Genomic DNA, 22,901 nt, shown 5'->3' on the forward strand with positions numbered 1-22,901 from the left:
GAAGGCAATGGTTGAGCTGGGATCAGAAGAGATTCATGGCAAAAGGGTCAAAAGTGTATGTAGAAAGAAAATATGAGAGACCATACCATGTTTCTGGGGACTATATGTAGTTCATTTTGTTTGGAGTAAAAATGGTGGGGGCTGGATTTGGACAAGTAGGCAACAGCATTAAAAGTGAGAAGAAAGTGTTTTCTGCCTTCTTTGCCTGAAAGCATATAACACTTTTAATTATGAAGAGAAGAGCAGGTATTGTCTTTAACAGTATGTGTTTTTGATACTGAAAAGAAATGGATGTCAAGGACACCACAAAAAAAAGAAAATTACAGACCAATATCCCTGATGAGCATAGATGCAAAAATACTCAACAAAATATTAGCAAACCAAATCCAAAAATACATGAAAAATATCATCCATCATGACCAAGTAGGATTTATTCCAGGGATGCAAGAATGGTACAATATTCATAAATCCATTAATATCATTCACCACATTAACAAAAAGAAGGATAAAAACCACATGATCATCTTAATGGATGTTAAAAAGCATTTGACAAACTTTAACATCCATTCATGGTAAATATTCAACAAAATGGGTACAGAGAGTATTTACCTCAACATAATAAAGGCCATATGTGACAAAACCACAGCCAACATCATACTTAAGAGCAAAAAGCTGAAAGCTTTAACAGTCTTAGAGAGAGGAATGCTCATTCTCACCACCTTTATTCAACATAGTACTGGAGGTCCTAGACACAGCAATCAGACAACACTAAGAGATAAAAGGCATCCAAAATGGTAAAGAATAAGTTAAACTCTCACTATTTGCTGATGACATGATATTATACATAGGAAACCCTAAAAATTCCACCAAAAAACTACTAGCACTAATAACTGACCTCAGCAAAGTTCCACAATACAAAATTAATACACAGAAATCTGTTGCATTCTTATATACTAACAATGAACTAGCAGAAAGAGAAATCAGGAATGCCACTCCATTTACAATTGCATCAAAAAGAATAAAATACCTAGGAGTAAACCTAACTGAGGAGGTGAAAGACTTATACTATGAAAACTATAAGACACTCATGAGAGAAATTAAAGAAGACACAAAAAATTGAAATCTACTCGTGTTCAAGGACAGGAAGAATTGATATTGTAAAAGTGGCATCCTGCCCAAAGTAGTTTACAGATTCGATGCAATCTCCAACAAAATAGCAACAGCATTCTTCAATAAACTAGAACAAATAGTTCTAAAATTCATATGGAACAAAAAAAGACCTTCAATAGCCAAAGCAATCCTGAGGAAGAAGAACAAAGCTGCGGGGATTATACTCCCTGACTTTAAGCTCTACTCTAAAACCACAGTAATCAAAACAATCTGGTACTGGCACAAGAACAGACCCATAGATCAATGGAACAGAATAAAGAGTCTAGATATAAACCCACACAGCTATGTTCAATTAATATGACAAAGGAGCCATGGATATACAATGGGGAAATGGCAGCCTTTCCAACAACTGGTGCAGGCAAGACTGGACAGCTACATGCAGGAGAATGAAACTGGATCATTGTCTAACTCCATACACAAAGTAAACTCAAAATGGATCAAAGACCTGAATGTAAGTCATGAAACCATAAAACTCTTAGAAGAAAACATAGGCAAAAATCTCCTGAATATAAACATGAGCAATTTTTTCCTGAACACCTCTCCTTGGGCAAGGGAAACAAAAGCAAAAATGAACAAGTGGGACTACATCATGCTAAAAAGTTTCTGGACAGCAAAGGACACCAACAGCAGAACAAAAAGGCATCCTACAGAATGGGAGAATATATTTGTGAATGACTCATCTGATAAGGGGTTAACATCCAAGATATATAACGAACTCATAGGCCTCAAAACCAAAAAACAAATAACCCAATCAAAACATGGGCAGAGGACCTTAATAGACACTTCCCCAAAGAAGAAATGCAAATGAGCAACAGGCACATGAAAAGATGCTCCACATCGCTAATCATCAGGGAAATGCAAATTAAAACCACAATGAGACATCACCTCACACCAGTTAGAATGGCCAACATCCAAAGGACAAGGAATAACAAATGCTGGCGAGGTGCACAGAAATAAGAACCCTCCTACACTGTTGGTGGGACTACAAATTGATGCAACCTCTGTGGAAAGCAGTACGGAGGTTCCTCAGAAAACTAACAATAGAAATACCATTTGACCCAGTCATTTAACTCCTAGGAATTTCACCAAAGAAAACAAAATCCCTGATTCAAAAAGAAATGTGCACCCCTATGTTTATCGCCACACTGTTTGCAATAGCCAAGATATGGAAGCAACCTAAGTGTCCATCAATAGATGAATGGATAAAGAAGAGGTGGTACATATAAGCAATGGAATGTTATTCAGCCCTAAAATGAAAAGAAATCTTTCCATTTGCAACAACATGGATGGATCTAGAGGCTATTATGCTCAGTGAAATAAGCCAGTTAGAGAAAGACAAATACCATATGATTTGACTTATTTGTAGATATAAAAATGAAGCAAAACAGAATGAACAAAATAGTATTAAAGTCATAGACACTGAGAAGTGACTAGTAGTTACCAAGGGGAAAGGAAGTAGTCAGAGTTGGGGTAAAGGAAGAGGGGGACAGTTGAACCACTGTGATATACATTTGATAAAAGATAAAAAAATGGATGTAGAATTGATAAAAGCAAGTTACCTGTAGGGTGAGTCTTTCTATGTACAATCTGAAGAAACATAGTTACAGTGAACAAATGTGATTTATTTTATTACTATGCTTCAACAAATCCCCACAAATATTAAATTATAGGGGTCACATACAACAGAATGAATGAATCCTTAAGTCATTACGTTGAGTGAAAAAAGCAGACACACAAAAAAATGTATTGTATGGTTTCATTTATCTGAAGTTCCATGACAGAAAAAAACTAATTGCTACTGATAGAAATTCTCAATTATTGTTAGTTCAAGCAAGATGCCACAGAAGTGGCAGGGATGGGAGGTAGTTATTAACTGGGATGAGGCACAAGGAAAATTTGGGGGAGCCAGCAATGCTCTATATTTTAATCTGTGTGATACTGTTGGCAGATATATTGTGATATATATACACACACATATATTATGATACTGTTGGTGCATATATTTTTTACCTTCAATGAAAGTAAAATAACATATATATGGCTACTAGACCTGGAAGATACTTAGAAGTTATTTAATCCAATTTCTTCATTCTATGGATGAAGTTGCTGAGACCCCGAGTTCATTAGTGACTCAGTTCATTAGTACAGTAGAGTGCTACGCTTCTCAGGGCATTTTTCTTCTTAAAAGTAAACAGAGACAGGGGATATTTCTTCATAGCCAAGTGTTCCCTATAGCCCAATCTCAACAATAAAAAGCATAGATAAAGCTATAGAATATATATTTATGATTTAAAGCAAATATAACTTCCTAGCTCCATGAAATGGATACTTTGGCAATATTTTCCTCTCACTTCCCAATAGAGACAGGGTTTAAAGCCTGGATTCTGAGTTCAGATGGCCCTGTGGCCATATTTTGGCTCTACCACTTGTTAGCTCACCTTAGGTAAGTTATTTGACCTCCTATGTTTCATTTACTTTACTGAAACTTGAGATATGTAATAACCACCCAGGTTATAATGAGGATTACATGCAATAATTAGTGTAAAGAGAGTCACTGACTATGTTAGTTTCCTACAGCTGCCATAATAAAGTGCCACAAAGGGGGTGGCTTAAGCAATAGAAAGAGTCTCACAATTCTGGCAGATAGAAAAAGTCCAATTCAAGGTGTTGACAGGGTTTGATTCCTTCTGATGTCTATGAGGAAGAATCTGCTTCATACTTCTCTTCTCGATTCTGGGGGTCAGCTGGCAAGCTTTGGCATTCCTTGACTTGTAGATGCATCACCCCCAGCTCTGACTTGATGTTCACATGGCATTTTTCCTGTGTATGCATGTCTGTCTCTGTGTCCACATTTTCCTATTTTATAAAGGCACAGTCATACTGAGTCATGGTTCACCTTCTGACCTAATCTTAACTTGATCAACTGCAAAACTGTTGTCCCAAATAAGGTCACATTCATAGATACTGGGAGTTAAGCTTTCAGTGTCTTTTAGAGACACAGTTCCATCCATGACACTATCCCTATGTCCAGTTTATCCCTTACTGTCAGCCAGAGTGATTCCATGTGTAATGCCATGTAGTTTATTCCTCTGTTCAAAAAGTTCAGGTGTTTTCCAAATCCATTGATGTAAAAGCCATTGTCCTTTCATGGTCTCCACATCCCTAAGTGCTTAGTTCATCTGCTCTTTTGGCCTCTTGGCTTTCCCTGGACATAAGGCAACACCTGTTGCTCCTTCTCAGGATGCCCTCCATGCCACCCACTGCCTCGTCCCCTACCCTGTTTGCTTTTCCTCCATGTCATCTATGATATATTTTGTTATTTATTACCTGTTTTACTTCCTTAAAATTACAGTTTAGGTAGAGCATGGCCTTTGTCTTTTAGTTCCATTCTGTGTCTCCATACTCCTCTGGTACCAAATGGTACTTCACTAAATTGGTTTTGAGCAGATAAACTCATGACTGACTGTGTTTTGAACAGAGCCTTTTATGTAATGAGTCTTAATAATATTTAAAATTCTTATTCATAATTAATCTTCCCCCAAATAATTACTGCTCTGATAACTATTTCATTATCCTGTTTTTCTTTTTGTTTTCTTCTGCTCTGGAAATTTCATGCTCAAGGAACCACATTTAAAAAAAGGGTAAGATGCAATGTTCAAGTGTGACAAAGAAATTGAGAAACTGAGAATATCCCTTGAAATCTCAAAAGATGTTTAAACTCTGGAAATTTAGAGTCACCAAAAGCCACTAAGCTAGAAGTTTAGTTAGAAAATGAAACACACCCCATACTTTCATTCTTCAAGTCCAAAATATGTATCTTCACATGTGTGTACTTTTTCTTTACCTTCTTTTAAGTCTCAGGCCAGGGGACCTGCCCAACATGAGTCATCTCTTTTCATCACTTCTAGACACAATTTACCCCTCCTCAGATCCTTCAGAAATTTTAATCTTTCATAGGGCATTTAAGACATTAGTTTTAAAGTATGGTTTTTGGCATTTGTGTTTTACTTCCTTTACTAATCTCTACATTTCACAGAGGCCAAGAAAATATTTTGTCCTATATATCTTATGACATCTAGCTTGAATAAGTGAATAAAAATGTTTTTGAATAATGAAAATGGGCTCAGTTTTAAAGCACAAATAACACATACTGATTTCTTTTTTAAAATTTTATTTTATATTGGTGTCATGATATACAATTACATGAGCTACATTGTGGTTACTAGATTCACCCCATTATCTACTCCCCACCACGTACCCCATTACAGTCACTGTCGATTAGCCTAATAAGATGCTATATAAGCACTACTTGTTTTCTCTGTTCTATACTGCCTTCCCCATGCCCCCCATATTATGTGTGTTAATCGTAATGTCCCTTATTCTCCTTCTCTCTACCTTCCCACCCACCCGCTGCCCCCAAGTTCCTTTACCTTTGGCAACTGTTAGTCCATTCTTGGGTTCTGTGAGTCTGCTGCTGTTTTGCTCACTCAGTTTTTGCTTTGTTCTTATGCTCCACAAATGAAGTGAAATCATTTGGTACTTGTGTTTCTCCACCTGGCTTATTTCACTGAGCATAATACCCTCTAGCTCCATCCATGTTGTTGCAAATGGTAGGATTGTTTTCTTCTTATGGCTGAATAATATTCCATTGTGTATATGTGCCACATCTTCTTTATCCATTCATCTACTGATGGACACTTAGGTTGCTTCCATTTCTTGGCTATTGTAAATAGTGCTGTGATAAACATAGGGGTGCATCTGTCTTTTTCAAACTGGGCTGCTGCATTCTTAGGGTAAATTCCTAGGAGTGGAATTCCTGAGTCAAATGGTATTTCTATTTTTAGTTCTTTGGGGGAACCTCCATACTGCTTTCCACAATGGTTGAACCAGTTTACATTCCCATGAGCAGTCTAGGAGGGTTTCCCTTTCTCTGCATCCTTGCCAGCATGTGTTGTTCCTATTCTTTCCTATGTGGGCCATCCTAACTGGTGTGAGGTGATATCTAATTGTGGTTTTAATTTGCATTTCCCTGATGATTAGTGATGTGGAGCATCTTTTCATGTGTCTGTTGGGCATCTGAATTTCTTCTTCGGAGAAACGTCTCTTCATATCCTCCGCCCATTTTTTAATTGGCTTATTTGCTTTTGGGTGTCAAGGCATGTGAGTTCTTTAGATATTTTGTATGTTAACCGTTTGTGGATATGTCATTTACAAATATATTCTCCCATACTGTAGGATGCCTTTTCGTTCTGCTGATGGTGTCCTTTGCTGTACAGAAAGAAGCTTTTTAGCATGATGTAGTCTCATTTGTTCAATTTTGCTTTTGTTTCCCTTGCCTAAGGAGATGCGTTCAGGAAAAAGTTGCTCATGTTTATGTTCAAGAGGTTTTTGCCTATGTTTTCTTATAAGAGTTTTACGGTTTCATGACTTACATTCAGGTATTTGATCCATTTTGAGTTTCTTTTGTGTATGGGATTAGATAACAATCCAGGTTCATTCTCTTGCATGTAGCTGTTCAGTTTTGCCAACACCAGCTGTTGAAGATGCTGTCATTTCCCCATTGTATATCCATGGCTCCTTTATCATTTATTAATTGACTATATATGCTTGGGTTAATATCTGGTCTTTCTATTCTGTTCCACTCATCTATGGGTATGTTCTTGTGCCAGTACCAAATTGTCTTGATTACTGTGGCTTTGTAGTAGAGCTTGAAGTTGGGACGTGAGATCCCCACTGCTTTATTCTTCCTTCTTAGGATTGCTTTGGCTATTCAAGGTCTTTTGTGGTCCCATATGAATTTTAGAACTATTTTCTTTAGTTTGTTCAAGAATGCAGTTGGTATTTTGATAGGGATTACCTTGAATCTGTAGATTGCTTTAGGCAGGACTGCCATTTTGACAATATTAATTCTTCCTATCCATGAGCACAGGATGTGTCTCCATTTATTGGTATCTTTTTTAATTTCTCTCATGAGTGTCTTGTAGTTGGCAGAGTATAGGTCTTTCACTTTCTTGGTTAGGTTTATTCCTAGGTATTTTATTGTTTTTGTTGCAATTGTGAATGAAAGTGTTTTCCTGATTTCTCTTTCTGCTAGTTAATTGTTAGTGTATAGGAATGCAACAGATTTCTGTGTATTAATTTCGTATCCCACAACTTTGCTGAATTCAGATGTTAGATCTAGTAGATTTGGAGAGGAATCTTCAGGGTTTTTATGTACAATATCATGTCATCTGCAAACAGGGACAGTCTAACTCCTTTCTTGCCAGTCTCGATGCCTTTTATTTCTTTGTGTTGTCTGATTGCTGTGGCTAGGAACCCCAGAACTATGTTGAATAAAAGTGGGGAGAGTGGGCATCCTTGTCTTGTTTCCGATCTTAAAGGAAAAGCTTCCAGCTTCTCACTGTTAAGTATAATGTTGGCTGTGGGTTTATCATATATGGCCTTTATTACATTGAGGTACTTGCCCTCTATGCCCATTTTGTTGAGAGGTTTTATCATGAATGGATGTTGAATTTTGTACTATTTATTTTATAGTTGTGAAAAATAAATGAGAGATATTCTTGCTGTAAGAGGAAGGTATTTAATTAAATACACTCTTTATTTTTTTTTTACTAAACCATTAACATACCTGTCAACTCTTTGCATGGAGATGGATTTGGTTCATCTTTTCTTGTCTCTTCAGTACTCTTTTGAAACATAAGGATGTGCTTTTTACTTCTTTTATCTTAGACTTAAAATGTGTAAAATCAAAATAATACCTTCTCACTTATAGAGATGTTTAATTAGGCAACTAATTATCATATCATGCATTGTAACTTTGGAGCAAAGGTTTCATATGCATACAAAGAGGTATTATTCCAGGAAAATTATGACATGGGCAACCTTTGACTTGTGGGTGGAGTAGGTGGAATGACATGATAAGGTAGCAGCTGAACAAACTCCACTAAATTAAGAAATAGGTAGTTCAAGCTTGCACTGTGGGAAGCTGGTAGAGCATTCACCTCACTCTTACTTCTGAAGGAATGGTCATAATTTTAGCATAAAACTGTCATAAAAGAGCAGGTGTTTCATGTCTCAATTATTCATTTGGAAAAAAATGAATCCATTTCAGTAGCTTCAGAGATTGGCATGGCAAAACCAAAACCAAAACAGAACACAGGTGAAATATGTCAAAATCACTTAATTCATTTATTTATTTATTCCTTCAATAAATATATATTTAGTGCCTCTTATAAGTCAGACTCTATTCCCTTTCCTCATGAAGCTTATGTGTGTATGTGCAGAAAGGCATTAAACAAGTAAATACGTAGCACTGTTGATAGTAACACTTATAGTAAGTGTTGTGGTGAAAATAGGGCATAAGGTATGGCTGAGGGTGGAGATGCTCTTTCATACATGGGGGTCAGGAAACAGCCCACTGATAAAATGACCTTTGGATGGCACCTAAAAGGAAGGGAGTGAGCCCAGTAGGTGACTGGGGAAGACTCACGCAATAGTTTCATCACAAAAGCTCAAGCAGGATTATGCTCAGTGTTTGGTAAATTCACCCTTGCTGCTGCCAGTTCTCTGTCCTAGATTTTCAGCCAATCCGTACTACTCAGCTTAGTTTTGGAATAAACTGGATTAGAGTGTAAAGAAATTTTAATTCATAGAGTTTTGTTCATTTCAGTGGACACAAAAATATTTGGCCAACAAAATTTGGGGATACTTTGTATTGAAAATAAGGTACAGCACAGACATAGGCACACAGACAGCTCTTCCCTCCATCCTCTGCTTGTCTTACACTTTGGTATTTTTCTACCAGTAGAGAAAATTAAACCAAAGGTTTAAGATAAGAACCATGTCTTAGTCACCAGCATTTAAGATAAATTCCCTGTCAGAGAGGAAGCATCTTCTTACAGCACATCAAAGCAGTGGTAGAGGTGTTGGCTGAAGAATTATTTTAAAAAAGAAAGGGCTATATAGATGCTGCTATGTCTTTAGTGTTGATCGGACAGCAGGGGGGCCTCTCCACGGGTCTCTACCAGAGAGGATGTGAAGAGAATTTTAAAAGAAACAGTATAAATCCATAGCAGTTTAAAAAAAAAAGGAAAAAAAGAAAGGGCAAGTAATTTTCTTATTAGTAGACACCTGAAGTTCATTTTATCAATACTCTAGTGGCTTAGGGGATTTAATGGAGTTGAGTAAACTTTAGCTAGGGCTATGTATCAAATTGCAAGTCCCTATCTGGACAGGAATATTTATAGTCAGATCTCTTTCCTTTTGATAATTGAACTAAACCTGGTTGTCTTAACTAAGCCAGTCTAATTTTTTTCCAGTTCTTTTGGATCAAGAACTGAAATATTGGAACAAATAGATAAGTAGCCTTTAAGTTTTATGGTTTTGTTTCCTCCTGAAATTCAGGGGAAGAAAAAGAGGCTCCTTTTAAATTTGAAGATATAAGTATATTGTGCAATTCTCTAGTTATTATTTGTATGTTTTACATGATCTTACTTTAAAATTTAAAGTTTTCTTCCTGTACCTATAAAGAGTGGAGTATTTTGAGTAGAAGATACTGCTAACTTTACACTGCTTTATATTAAACAATTCCTCATCACCTGCAGGGTTTATCCCAAGGAGCAGTGTGTAGGTGGGGTGAAGTCTTGTTTCTTCCTTACCTTTCTCCTTTCTGTCAACCTTGGAATCCCCTGTCCATTCCTACCCTCAGATTCGCAGGGAGTGTCCTCACTCTCTTAGTCCAGTCTTCATATTGGTAACTGGTGATTCACATGCACAGTGAGAAATCTGAGTGTCAGAGGGATTGCTCTGTGGTCATGTTGCTCTGAAACAGATCTATAGCTTGTTTGTATATAGTTGCATTGGTACTATTATTAACATTGGCATACATATGCACAAGCAGAATCCTTGGGAATAAGGCTATGACCTGTAACTTTCTACTTGCATGAAATAACCTGCATCTTTTTCTTTCATTTATTTCTATTTCTCAGGAGCTTTGAAAAATGTCCTAACCAGAAGTCAAGTTCTTTGAGGTTTTCTGGTTAAGAATTTTGCAGTTGTGGTCTGAAAAGCACACATTGCCACTAACAGATGAAGATGTAAAATTTGGGGTTAACCAAGTTAGAGATGTTTACAATAACAAACTTACTAAATAATGTGTATACGAGCACACTCAGATAGATATTAGCTTTCCCTAAATTGCATAATTTCTATCTAAATTAAGCACAGGTAATTTTGTTTAGAAGTATGGCTTTCTGGCAATTCAACATAGTTTATTACCTTTCCCTAAATTGGTTCAAATTTACTTAAGTACTTGTTCTATACTCCTAATGGTTATGTTAAGAAAGAAACATCAAGGCATAATCATTTTACTTACCTAATTTATTTGTAGGTAAACTTCTATTAATTTTTTGTTCTTTTATTTCAAAGCAACACACACAATGAATATATAGTTGCATTGCTGCATGGAAATAAACATATCGAGGTGAAAATTTTAAACATTGCCAAATATGTTTATGTTTCCAAAACTTCTGATGTTATCTGAGGCTTTAGTGTTCAAGTCAAGGTTAAATTCTTAGGTGAGCCAGCTCTGTCTTTGTCCAAAAAGGGGAAACCATGGATGGATCAAGGTAAATTGTCCATTTCACCATTTGGAAAACCATCTCCTGCTAACACATCTTTAAAATTTTGAGATTTTTTTTATTTACACTGGAATATATAATGTTGTGGAACGACAGATATAGTCTTTGTTATACATTTGCAGTCATTAATTCTAAAGGAAGTTATTGCTTTCTAAGATAAAATAGAGTATATATGGAGAAGATGCCCATTTTACTGAGACTTAGTTTTTAAATAACATGTCTCCTAAAGAAATGGATACAGTCATGATCATCAAGTCACAACCTATTTGAAGCTCAAAGTTTCAGATACACAGGAGACCAACTGGACGGTCCAGTACAACCTAATGTCCTGACCCTGGCTCCCTCTCGCTGGCTCTCAACACTTGTGAATATAGTGGAAATGCAAATGAGGAAAGAAAAGAAATCCACTCAAGAGCTGCTAAAATGTATCTACACAGTACATCTATGTAGCACTGTGTAATTATAATAACATAAACAAACCCACTATAAGGACATTCGCATCAGACCTAATTTCATGCTGAACTATTACAATGCAATTAACAGCCTCATAGCCCTGTTTTAATTAAGCTCTGTTGTGAAATATGCAGTATTTGAACCTGTTCTGGCCTGTTTCGTCTACCATGGAATCACAGACCTTAACTTGTTTTTCTGCTGAATGGTGAATTTCATGTAAGGATTACTGTTTGCGGGCCTGACATTTGTGGTTTCTTCTAAGCTGTTGTGCCTTCAGAGTGAGGCCAGCGCTAGTTCCTCAGATGTGTCCTACATGTGTCGTCTCTTGACTCACGTGTCTCAATAGATTTATTTTATTAAATCACTCTTGGCTCTCCTGGAAATGAAGGGACAAATTCAGTGGGTTTAATGAAAGAGATTTCAGATGACTGGAGAGTTAACTTGTGGAACTAACTTCAGCTTCCACAGGGCACAGTAGCTGTCTCCTGGACTATCATTCTGCAGAAACAATGAGTAAACTCCAATTTTACAAGGATATTATATAGTCTGACAAATAGTTAAATCATTACTAACTACAAAGTGAAAAACAAAGGCATCTGTAGAAAATGCAGCTTATAGAAAATTCATATCCTATTTTCTCATTGGCCTACCTTACGTGAGAATGTCTAGGTTGACTGGTATTTGCCTTCACAAATCTTTCCTTTCTATTGCTTGGTCTGCCTTTGTGATCTGAAATAAAATTAAACAGCAGGTATCACATTGAAACATTTAGCTTGTGATCAACTATCACAGGTCAGCTTGCTGAGCGTCTTGTTACTTAACAACTAGTATAAAAGAAATAGAGTATAAAGTTAAGAGAAAAGAATTTCAGAGAATCATGTTCACCCAACTGAGAAGTGAGGCAAAAGACCTAAGCAAAAAGGAAGATTTCTTCATCCCTCCTCACATTTGTGTCCATCTCTGATCTGCCTCTCTTCAGATTTACTTCCTTTTATAAACCGTCCATGTTCTTTTTACCTTGTCCTACTTTCCTAACCCTCGGGAGGGCTTTAAGAAGCTTTCAAAGCTAAGCATCCCCAATTGCTTCAGGCGGTCTTTGCTTGTAAGTCAGAATATAAAGCAATTACCTGTAGGGTAGGACGTGCTCGTGGCCAAGGGGAGAACATTCACCATATCAGCAGAAAACTGTTCGGTGCGAACATCTGGCTCAGATCCCTACCCATTTCTGTGAAGGCTTTATGGGTTACTGTTCCTCACTTTTGTTGTGCTCCCCCCTTCATTTTTTCCAAAACGAGGTGTATATTCATACAGCAACATAATGGGTTTTCGTTTGATCCACATACCTTGTGGTTGACAGATGTTTGATTGTCTAAACTATATTAACTAACAGTTCTGGAAATGGCCATATCACTTTAATATTAGAACTTTACATTCTAAAATAAGGGGAAAATGACATACTCCAGTATTTTTTCTTGTTAATCTTCAATTCAAAGAACTTTGAGAAGCATCCATGGGATATTAGTGGAACTACTGTCTGCAGTAACTTGGATTCTGCCTCTCTTTCTGTTTTTCATGACACATTACACTATGCCCCTCTGGAGTCAAGAAAGGACACTTGCAAAGTTCCCATCCAGACCAGAAATAGAAAATCTCCTCTGAGATTCTTCCATTTGAGCACTTAACTGAAGGGAAGATCCAGCATCCAGAGCCAGCATACAAGACATACTCCTTTCTGCAGCCACACACTATGGCACAAGGAAAATAGTGTAGCATGTGATCCAATATGTCACCACACAGAGTAAACAGGAACTGCACAGGTTTTAGAGTTAGACCAACCTGGGTTCAAATATCAGAGTTGTGTTGTTGGGGCCTCAGGGGGCCACTATTTTATATGCCTCTTATCTCTACTTGAGCTATTTGAGAAAATTAAGGACACACAGGAACACGACCAAAGGAAATAAAAATGTCAGTCTCATTGCTGATGAAACTGTTTGGAAGATGTGGCTCTAGATCAGCCGCCAGGTGGCTTGCAAATTCATCGCCCCATAAGGATGGAGACTTGCCATAGACTGGGCTGGAAGCAAGGTCACCTCGGAAGGGGCCTGCCCTTGTTACCGCTAGACTGTGGACAGGTAGAAAACAGGCAGACTCTGTGAGCACTTCGTAGGGGTAGCCTGGATATGAAAAAAAAACACAAAAAACCCAAGAGGGAAGGGGCAAGGGGGCGCTACTCTGGGCTCTTGTTTCATATTCACCCGGGAGGAGGGCAAATACAAGTTTGTGGAGAGAGGCCGGGAGAACAGGGAAATCTGAGGTGGAGGGATGATGATTATCTCACAGCAAATATCACATAACTGTCTTTGGACAAATTACTTAACATTTCTGAGTCTCAGTTTTCTTGTCTATAAAATGGGAATAATATATCAACCTGGCACCATTGCAACATTATATTAAAATGTGTGTGTGTGTGTGTGTGTGTGTGTGTGTGTGTATAACTGCCCATATTAAGACCAGCCACTAAATATTGCTGACTTACTGCACAGTCTACCCACACCCCTTCTTCCTAGAAACTAGATCAATCAGAGATGTGTCAAGGTAGAAGCTGAATCACTCCTTTCTTTGCTAGGATTAGACATGGTTAACCAGGAGAGGAAGAAAGAAGGCATATCAAAGCGACTAAGTATTATTTAAAACATCTACTCTGTGCAATCTATTGCCAAACTTTGCAACAGCATTTACTTTTGAATGGCGTCAGCTTCCAAAGTTAGAATTACTGCTTTTCAGACAAATGTTCACATCTTCATAGTCCTTTAAATGTACAAATGGTGTTCGGGGATGCAACATGTGTGTGTTTTATGTTGCATTTCCAAGACAGAGAGGCCCCCCGTCCATCAAGGCTCCCATCCAACGCCCACCTCTCCAGCTCTTTGTGGGATGACCAGAGACTCTGTGGTTCTCCAGGATGTGGCAGGCTTGGTCCCACCTCATTTCATTTACTCTGTTTTTCTTGAAGTTTAGCCTTTTACATCCAGAGGCTGGGAAACATCAATGAATGAGCTGACTGTAAAGGAGAGAAGGAGAGATGCATATAATACCAGGTCTGGAGCCGTGTGCTCAGGGTGGGGAGCTGAGGTCTCGGTGCTGCTCCTGCACAGGCTCTGGAGGGGCCTCAACAACAGCCTCTCCACATTCACCTCCTGATTTTACCTGGACGTGTGTGGAAAGTCCTCACTGGACTCTCACAAAGATTAAAAATTAATTTTATGCATTGATTTGTGTTGCCATTCTTACTCCCACAGTTTTGACATAGTTTAATGAATTTCTTCTTTAGATGTGTTCAGTGCTAAGTTGATGTCTGTTCCGCTCAACCTGCCCTGCATTGCTGTAGCCCATTTTAGTGGCACACTGTCCAGTGGTGTCTTGGGCTTGCTGTCACCTTTGGAGGTGTCTCACTCACAGCTCGCAGCCAGCTAGCACCCCAACTCTGACGATTCTGCCTTAGAAAGAGAAATCACAGGCACTGACTCCAGTCTGCTCCCCACGGACCACGTGCAGGGTCTCATCCCCTGCTGTTGGTAAGATACACTCCCCTGTCTCCTCCTTCTGGACTGCCTTCAGCTCTATTACTCTAAAACGCAGGTTACAGCAAGAATCTTCTGCTCAGAAAACTCTGGCAGCTTCTCCCTTCTATGAGATACATTCAAAATACCTTGGCAGCATCTTCACATAACCATAGGATGTTCCCAGCCTCATATCCTGGTCCGCCCACAACCTTCTAGAATCCAGTCCTCTGCACCACTGGCGCTTGAGTCCTCCATGCACTTTCGCATGCAGAGCCCTTACAGGCACTGCTCCTTTGCCAGATAGAGCATTGATGCTTTTCATACCTGTTGAAATCTCACTAGGGCTTTGAGATCCAACTCAAACCTCATGTCCTCCGTAAGGTGGCTAATCAAATCTCTTCTAAGCAAATGTATGTCAGCCTCTTTCTGTGAATAGGTTCCTGAAGCCTGTTTATATTTTCTCAACAACCTAACATAGAATGGATATACTCAGTGAACTTCTGTTATTAATTGTATTAGACCTGGGTCTTTCCTCTCATTCAAGCCACTTCAGGACATTTACCATGTCTTCATCTGTTCAGCCGGATTTTAATCTTACCTTTATCTTTTCAAGTGAAAAGATACAAGTGATTACTAGCTGGACTCTTGGGTGTTGACTGTTGATTATAGCCTTGAATTAAATAGCAAATTGCCCAGAACTTTCTTTCATATTGTTAAATCTTTCCATATTCCTGGAGATTTAAAGTATTTATAAACCATTCTAGGCAGGGTTAACTTTGGAGCACAGATTTGATATAGACTCTCTGCAACAACAGAGAAAGATTTTCTGCCTCAGAAAGAGCCCGTGAGGAAAGAAATCCATCGAATACTTCCTTCTGTCTACTAAAACTACTGACATTTGAGGATATGGAAATTGGAAATTTTAGAAAGCATCTAGACAGTTCAACTGTTGCAGAAAAAAGGTAACTAAGGTATTTGGAGACCAAAGTTTTATCAACCACAGACAAATTTTAGGATGATATCATGTAATATTTCAAATAAGCAACAAAGCTGGTTTTTTACCCTCGTTCATAATTCACTTAGAATTGATTGAAGGCCCCACAGGTGCATGGTATTTAGGCAATGGAATTGTTACTTGAGAAATCCGACCAGAACATAAAATCCAGTGTACAAAAATTGGGGTTACTGTGAAGGAAAACCAGTAGGTGAACACATCGAGTATGCAAAATCCTGCCCTGGGCACTTTAGTAAAATATATCTTTATCTTGTCTCTTGTTTTGGGGATGTCAGAGTCTTAGCACTTGGTGCAGCGTGAATAATAAGGAAAAGACAGCAACACCCATTCATAAAACCATTCATAAGAGCAGTTTCAAATCAATATTGCCATTGTCGCATCCTGCTTGATCTTCCTACTTTGGGTTAATATGGGAGCCAATTACAGCTTCATCTGTGTAGAATTAACTTTATGGAACACACACCAGGGATTTGTGTCTCTTCACTATTTATATATATGTCATAAAAATATGTGTGGAACTGAGTGCAGGCACTGCAGATGGCGGTGACTTTCAGATTTATTGTAAAATCATTTAAAATTGGTTATACTCTTGCCAGAAGTTAATTAATTTTTTTCTCTTCTTTCTTGGGGCTGGGGGGGTTGGCAGGGGCTGGGGGGGGTCTGTGTCTCACTAGGTGGCAGTGTATGATTGTATGTGGAGAAACCATGGCGTCAAGTCCGGCATCTCCAGCTGTGACCTACAACAGCACAATGGAATTTCTGTGTCTGCACTTGGTCCAGAAGATATTATTCCTCACGTATCTGTATACACAGTTTATCCCACTGGGTTCCAAGAGCTATACTGCCATTTTCTCAGATTCCCCAGCGGTGCCACTGTTGAGGTATGTACATATGAAACCAATGTTAATTCAAATGCTGTGTATGTTGTATGTAGTGCATGACTGTTCCTGTGTGTGTGTTTATACGTGATTTCAAAGCCTTCAAAATTACTTTGCAAACATATTGCAAATAACGTTTGAAATACCGTAATAGACTTAAAGATACAGTTTAGTGTTTTCCTAAAGAAACAAAGTTATATATAAGGAAAAAATATTTCTGCACATAGCTATGTGGGAGAGAGGCAGGAAACAAATCAAGGGAAATAATTCAGGATTCTGCCTATGATAACACTGGCTCAGTTAATATTTGGAAACATGAACAGGGTGACAGAGAAAGATTCTCTCAGTCTATGGACACTTCATGTCCCAGGCAAGTGCACAGCCCTTTGTGTGAATGATTTCACACTGAATGAATGACATGTTGGCATTTCATTTTTTTTTGCACAAGAAAAATCTTAAAAAAGTAAAGAAAAGCCCCATCCCTAAATCTTTAAACACTTTTTAAAGTAGTGTTTGACAAAGATCTTGAAAAAATGTTTCTCCCTAAAAAGTCAGCATCTTTAGGTGACTGACTCTGAGTTTCAAAAAACCTCTCACATTGCACCATATTCTTAGAATTCGAATTTTATGGCATGATGAAACCTGAGATTTGGTGCCATCTGCATCAGTGTTGTTGAATTCCAAAGCCTGAAAGACTGTTATTTTTCATTATTTGGTGGAAATGAAGGGTGGAGGAGAAGGAGAATTCAGAAACATATAGTGTTTGGTCCCTGGTCTTGCTGGCATGGAAATCACTTAACAGTGGTACAATATTAGTTGGTAAGAATTTGTAGAATAAGAATATTTATGTCCCCACCATCCTTTCCCTATGGACTTTAGCCATTGTTATGTTTGTTATGAAGTTAATGAAAATATGGAGAATATAGTCAATGGTTTTGTAACATATCTGTGTTGACAGATAGTAACTGCATTAGCGGGGGCGAGGATTTAAAAATGTGGGTAACTTTTGAATCACTGTGCTGTACATTTGAAACCAATGTAAGATTGCTTATCAACTATACTTCAATTAAAAAAAAGTATGCCCTCATAAGAGTTCTTTTGAATGTAACAGTGAAGGAATCTCAAAGTGTTTAGGGCCTAGTCTTGTGGACAGGCTACTTCTTCTTTCTCTTATACCAGCCCAGACAGAGTCCGGGTGCTCGAGTAACCTAGCACAGACTCTCTACTCAGAGAAGTACAGATGTGCCAGATAAGATTTTCCTTAGTTCACCTCCTCCTCCCTTCCTGAAGTGTGACATAAGAGGGAATTGTGTGTATTGCGGCAAAGCAATAGGTAGGGAGACCATGACAGTATCTGATGTAATTCTCTGGGGACTCCGGTCAAAGGTGCTATTGGCATTCGTGCACATGACCCTTGTCAGACTTCTGAAACATTGCTTTGGAAATTTTCTTGCAGAAAAAACTGCCAGGGCTTAGCTTTTTAAAAAAGTTTGCATAGATGTGCTTAGGTATATATATATATATATATATATAAGTCTTTTCCAAAGTATATAGGTGCACACTGTAAGCTGAAATACCTGCAGGAGCCAGGTTGCCAGGGGTGTCTGCTCTTCTGCTACCAAACATCTTGTAGCTTGTAGGTCTTGGACCCTGTGAGGGAAGCCCAGGAATCGAATGGTCTATACTCATGAGCAGAGCAATCACAAGGGCCCTTTGATTCACTCACTTCGGCATTTGCTCCAGAACGGTGGCTCAGTCATTTCCCACTGCTCTGCCTGCATCCTTACCTGTAAAACTGGGTTATGAATACTTGTACTGTCGGCTTCTTGGGGATCTGGAGCAAATTAATGTGATAACTTCTACAAAGTACTTCTAGCTCTTTTTATAAAAATATGCAATAAATATTACAAAGTATTATGGATTATGCACAATTAAATTCATTCAAATTGTACACAGTTTTTCAAGTACTGATATTAAATTACTTATATTAAAAAAATTACTTTTGCTAAAAATAAAATACATTCACTTCTAGAAGGACTGAATGGTAGGCAATTGGCAGTACTGACCCATCTGACTTTTTCATTGCCTATGCTTTTAACCCCACTATATTATATGATGGTAATGGTGGAATGGTGACAGTAAGGGTGCAAATATACCTGGTCACTTCTGAGCCTGTGCCCAGTGGAGAGTTTGGCAAATACTAAGCCAGCTTCTCCTTTTTCAGGTTCCAGCAAAGACACAGGGGTCTGTCTTTCTTACTCTTGGGTCCATAGTCTAACACTACCCACTTATTTTTCTCCATGCCTCACATTACCTGCTTTCTGCTCTATGAAACCTGTGCGATCGGTTTCAAACCTACTCATTCCCTCTGCACCATTCTAATACTTATCACAAATACTAGATTTTATTCTTTATCCTTTCCAAACTGGCTTCCAGTATTAAATTGTGTTTCCTAGAGGACAGGGACCATATAGCAGTTTCAGTTCCAGAGCAAATTGAAAATTAGTCAAGTTTTCTTTCAGCTGTTCATCTGGCTATTCTACAATGTTCCTATTTCCCTTTATGTCTCTCCTGACCCCTAAGAGGTTCTGCCAGGTCCATTGCTGGCCTTCTGAGCTATAAAATCTGAAACTGGAAGGGATTTGACACTGGTGTTTTGCAACCTTAGTGAGAAATGAATTTCATGTATTGTATTTCCTAGCAATGGATGTATTGTAAAGAAATTTCAAATATCAGTCCCTAGGTAGATTTTCCTTTCTGGATTAAAGCAATATCTATTAGACTTTCCAAATTAGGGTTTATAAGTAATCACCTACTTGGATTGATGTTAACTTCTACCCTTGGGTTCCCTGTCCCTGTACTAGGTGTTTTGTCACACTCAAGGAAATCTACTAAGTTGCATTGAATCTCTGGATGCCGAATCATGCTGTATGTTTGGTAATTAGGTTCCATGATATCCTTTTCATTAATACCCACATCGTGTGACTTGAAGGCACCTATACTTTGGAAAAGACTTAGATCACTTAGAGATGCCTGTGGGACCCACGCCACCTTTTGAATGGGTATGGGAGGAGCAGGGCCTAAATTATTTATAAATTAAATATAGCAATAAATATGAAATATTTATAAATTAATACAGCAATAAATATGAAATATTTATAAATTAATACAGCAATAAATATGAAATAAAAAATGATGAAATTTTGCTTAACCCTTTTAACCTGGACTTTATTCTCCAAAGTTTTAGGGTCGGTTTTTAACAGGGTATCTGTCTAGTCATCTAAGTTCCTTTTGCACTTAACACAGCTCTAACTTGTGATGAGAGTGACTTCTAAGCCTCTCCTTATTCTGGTGTGAAATATAGGTCATTTGGTAACCTTTTCTTTTTTATCCTCAATAAAATCCTAGCAATGTGAGCTTGAGCAAATTATCTTCATGTTTTTATTTTTGTGGAAAGCCATGCTTTTGGAACAGAATGAGGTCTATGTGAAAGAGGTTAGGTTTCATGAGTCTGATCAGAAGTTACATTATAAACCATCTTTCCTATGGGTTTATGTTTATGTATTTTTCCTCCAGGCCTGTTACCTGTCACCCATACAGTGTGCCACATATTTTTCCTTAAAAAATAAAATGCCCTCCACTCTTGTCATGGATGAGTACTGGTCTTTCTGGGGGGGGAGGATCTTTCCTTAATTCTATTTTTATCAGCCCCTCTGAGCTTAGCAAGTCCATAGTCTCGGAAGAGCCACGCTTTGTCTGTGTTTTGTAGGTAGGCATATCTTGAGGGTTTTTTTTTTTTTTTAAGTACAAAGTTTCTCTAAAGTTTTTAGTGCTATGAAACCTAGAAACCTAGGCAAGAGGAATGCAGATTCATCAAGTCACAAATAAGCTTCCTGCTCCCAGGGTATCCGTCGCAATTAAGAAAGTCCTTGGAGCATTAGTTAGGGTGGAATGGGAAAAGGGTTTTTCTGTCATTAGAGGCAGTGTCGCCTGGTGGTCTGAGCGGAGGAGTGGGAGTCAGGAACTCAGCGATCTAACCGGGGCTCTGCGAGGCCCTGCGCGGCTTCAGGCAAATCTCTCGGTCTCGGGAGGACGGGCTCACCTACTTTGAATGTCCCAACTGAAGAGCTCCTTACCCAGGGCCAGGACATACACAGCAGGAAGCCTGATTCCTCGTCTGCAAAATGAGAATATTAATACTTGCCTAAATAACAGATTAACCAATTAGTGATTGTTAAGTGCTCTGCTGATAGAAAGCAGCAGGAGAAGAAAGGCGAAAGTGAAACAGATACACAGTTTTATTATTAGAGGGGTTGTACTCAGCTGTGGATTTTTGTGCGCTCATGGGATTGAGGGCCCGGACAGTGCAAGGGGCGGCTGTTGACAGACTGGACCTCACCTTTATTACCCTCACGGAGAAGGTAGCCTTGTGGGCAGATGAAGCTGACTGTACCCTGCAGGTCTGCATGAAACTGTGAATAAATGGAATGGGGAGGAAAGCACATTTCGTCCTTGAATCAATGAATTTCCGGGAAACATACAAATAACTGAGAGTTTTTCAGCTTTAACTCCTCTGTTTAAATATCTTTCAGAAAAGACTATTCAGTCAACTTGGAAATTCTCATATCCATCTGTTACAGTGACCAGTTTGCAGTGTGTGTGTGTGTACGTGTGTGTGCACGTGTGTGTGTGTGTGTGTGTGTGTGTGTATCATTAAACATAAATAAACTGTTGATGATAGCTCACATTTTCAGCGGGAAAGTTCTTTCATCCAAAGTTTTCCTTTGCTTGAAAGTCATTGCACATGGGAAGGGAATAGCCATCCACATGTTTTTAATTGCGTATAGTTTTAGATTGGCCTAAAGAAAATATTAAAGTTAATTCATTTATGCAAATAGAAGAATGGAACATTTTCATTCCCTGAATTTAGAATACTTCGTATTTTGTGTCTAACACCTATATGAGAATATTCAGTAAATCATTTGGGGACGATATTAAAAATATACATTAAAATGAAGTAGCAATAACAGTAGTTATGGCTTTGCAGGAAATATTGCTAAAAATGTCAAGTGCGCTAATGTCTTTTACTTCTAGTTTGCACATTCGAACTTGCCACTTGCCACTCATGATCTTTTTCCAGAATCTCCTGTTACTATTTTGCCTCTTTTTCTCACTGAGAATGATAGGCTATTTTAGTGAACTTTAGAGGATCAGTATTTTGTTATATCTAAAGCTTAGATCCTATTATAAGCAACATATATTTTTTACATAGAATGCAAGAGCCAAGAGGGATTCAACTACCGGACCAGTATTTGAATGTAATGTCAGTGTCACTTATAAGATATTTTCCTGTCATACTACCATGAAAAATCTCAAATCACATTTACTGATCATTAAAAAATATATATATATATATATATATACATATTAATTTTTCTCCCTTTTAAAATTTCTTGGCAAAATTATTATTCCCTCATGTATGTGTCAAAACAAGTGATTTTATTTGTCCCTTATAATTAGGTCAATGTCTCTTGCTTTTCACAAAGCTAAGGTAGACAGTTCTCACCTCAAGCTTAATTTATCATTTTTACATATATTATTGGTAACCTATAAGAAGAAAAATAGCACAGATTTTTTAAATTAGCACAATAACTTTTGAATAAATGCAATAGATTTAGAACACATTTTCAGGAAGTTTAGTAGCTATTTGCTTTTGAAAAGCTTTTTCAATCTTTTAAAAGCAAAAATGTAAGCTTGAGTGACTAAATTAATTATAACTATTTTTGGTTTTCTTAGAGAAGTATGAAGGACTATTTGTATTCTATTCATTATATGCTGATATTTAGAAATATTTTAGAGATTCGAAAGGTCTTTTCTGAATAGCTACTCTTGTCCAATTTTATAAGACATTAAATTTCTCTATGCTTTATTTGTGCTCAAAATTTAAAACAATCATTTATTAATAATTCTTCACATAATTTTTACTTGTGCATATAAGAAAAAGAATGATTAGTCACATATTTGGAAATATTTGCACATAAAATAATTTTCAGCATCTTAAATTTCCTTTGAATTTCCAAATAATTGGAACTTATGAAATCTAGAGAAATGATTTATTCTGTTCTTACATTCATATATCTATCAGAAATAATACATATACATTCGATGTATTAGAGAAAAACAT

At 37.7% G+C, this 22,901-nt stretch overlaps 1 protein-coding gene across 1 annotated transcript in view; it reads left to right on the top strand.

Moving 5' to 3' along the window:
• The window catches only part of LOC108390565 (uncharacterized), a 298,944-nt gene that overhangs the window by 270,688 nt on the left and 5,355 nt on the right, over positions 1–22,901 (top strand). Inside the window, 1 exon segment of the mRNA XM_037011044.2 lies at positions 16,514–16,720. Within this exon segment, the coding sequence (XP_036866939.2) occupies positions 16,514–16,720 (207 nt within the window).

Source organism: Manis javanica, chromosome 16 (assembly GCF_040802235.1).
Source record: "Manis javanica isolate MJ-LG chromosome 16, MJ_LKY, whole genome shotgun sequence".
NCBI lineage: Eukaryota > Metazoa > Chordata > Mammalia > Pholidota > Manidae > Manis > Manis javanica.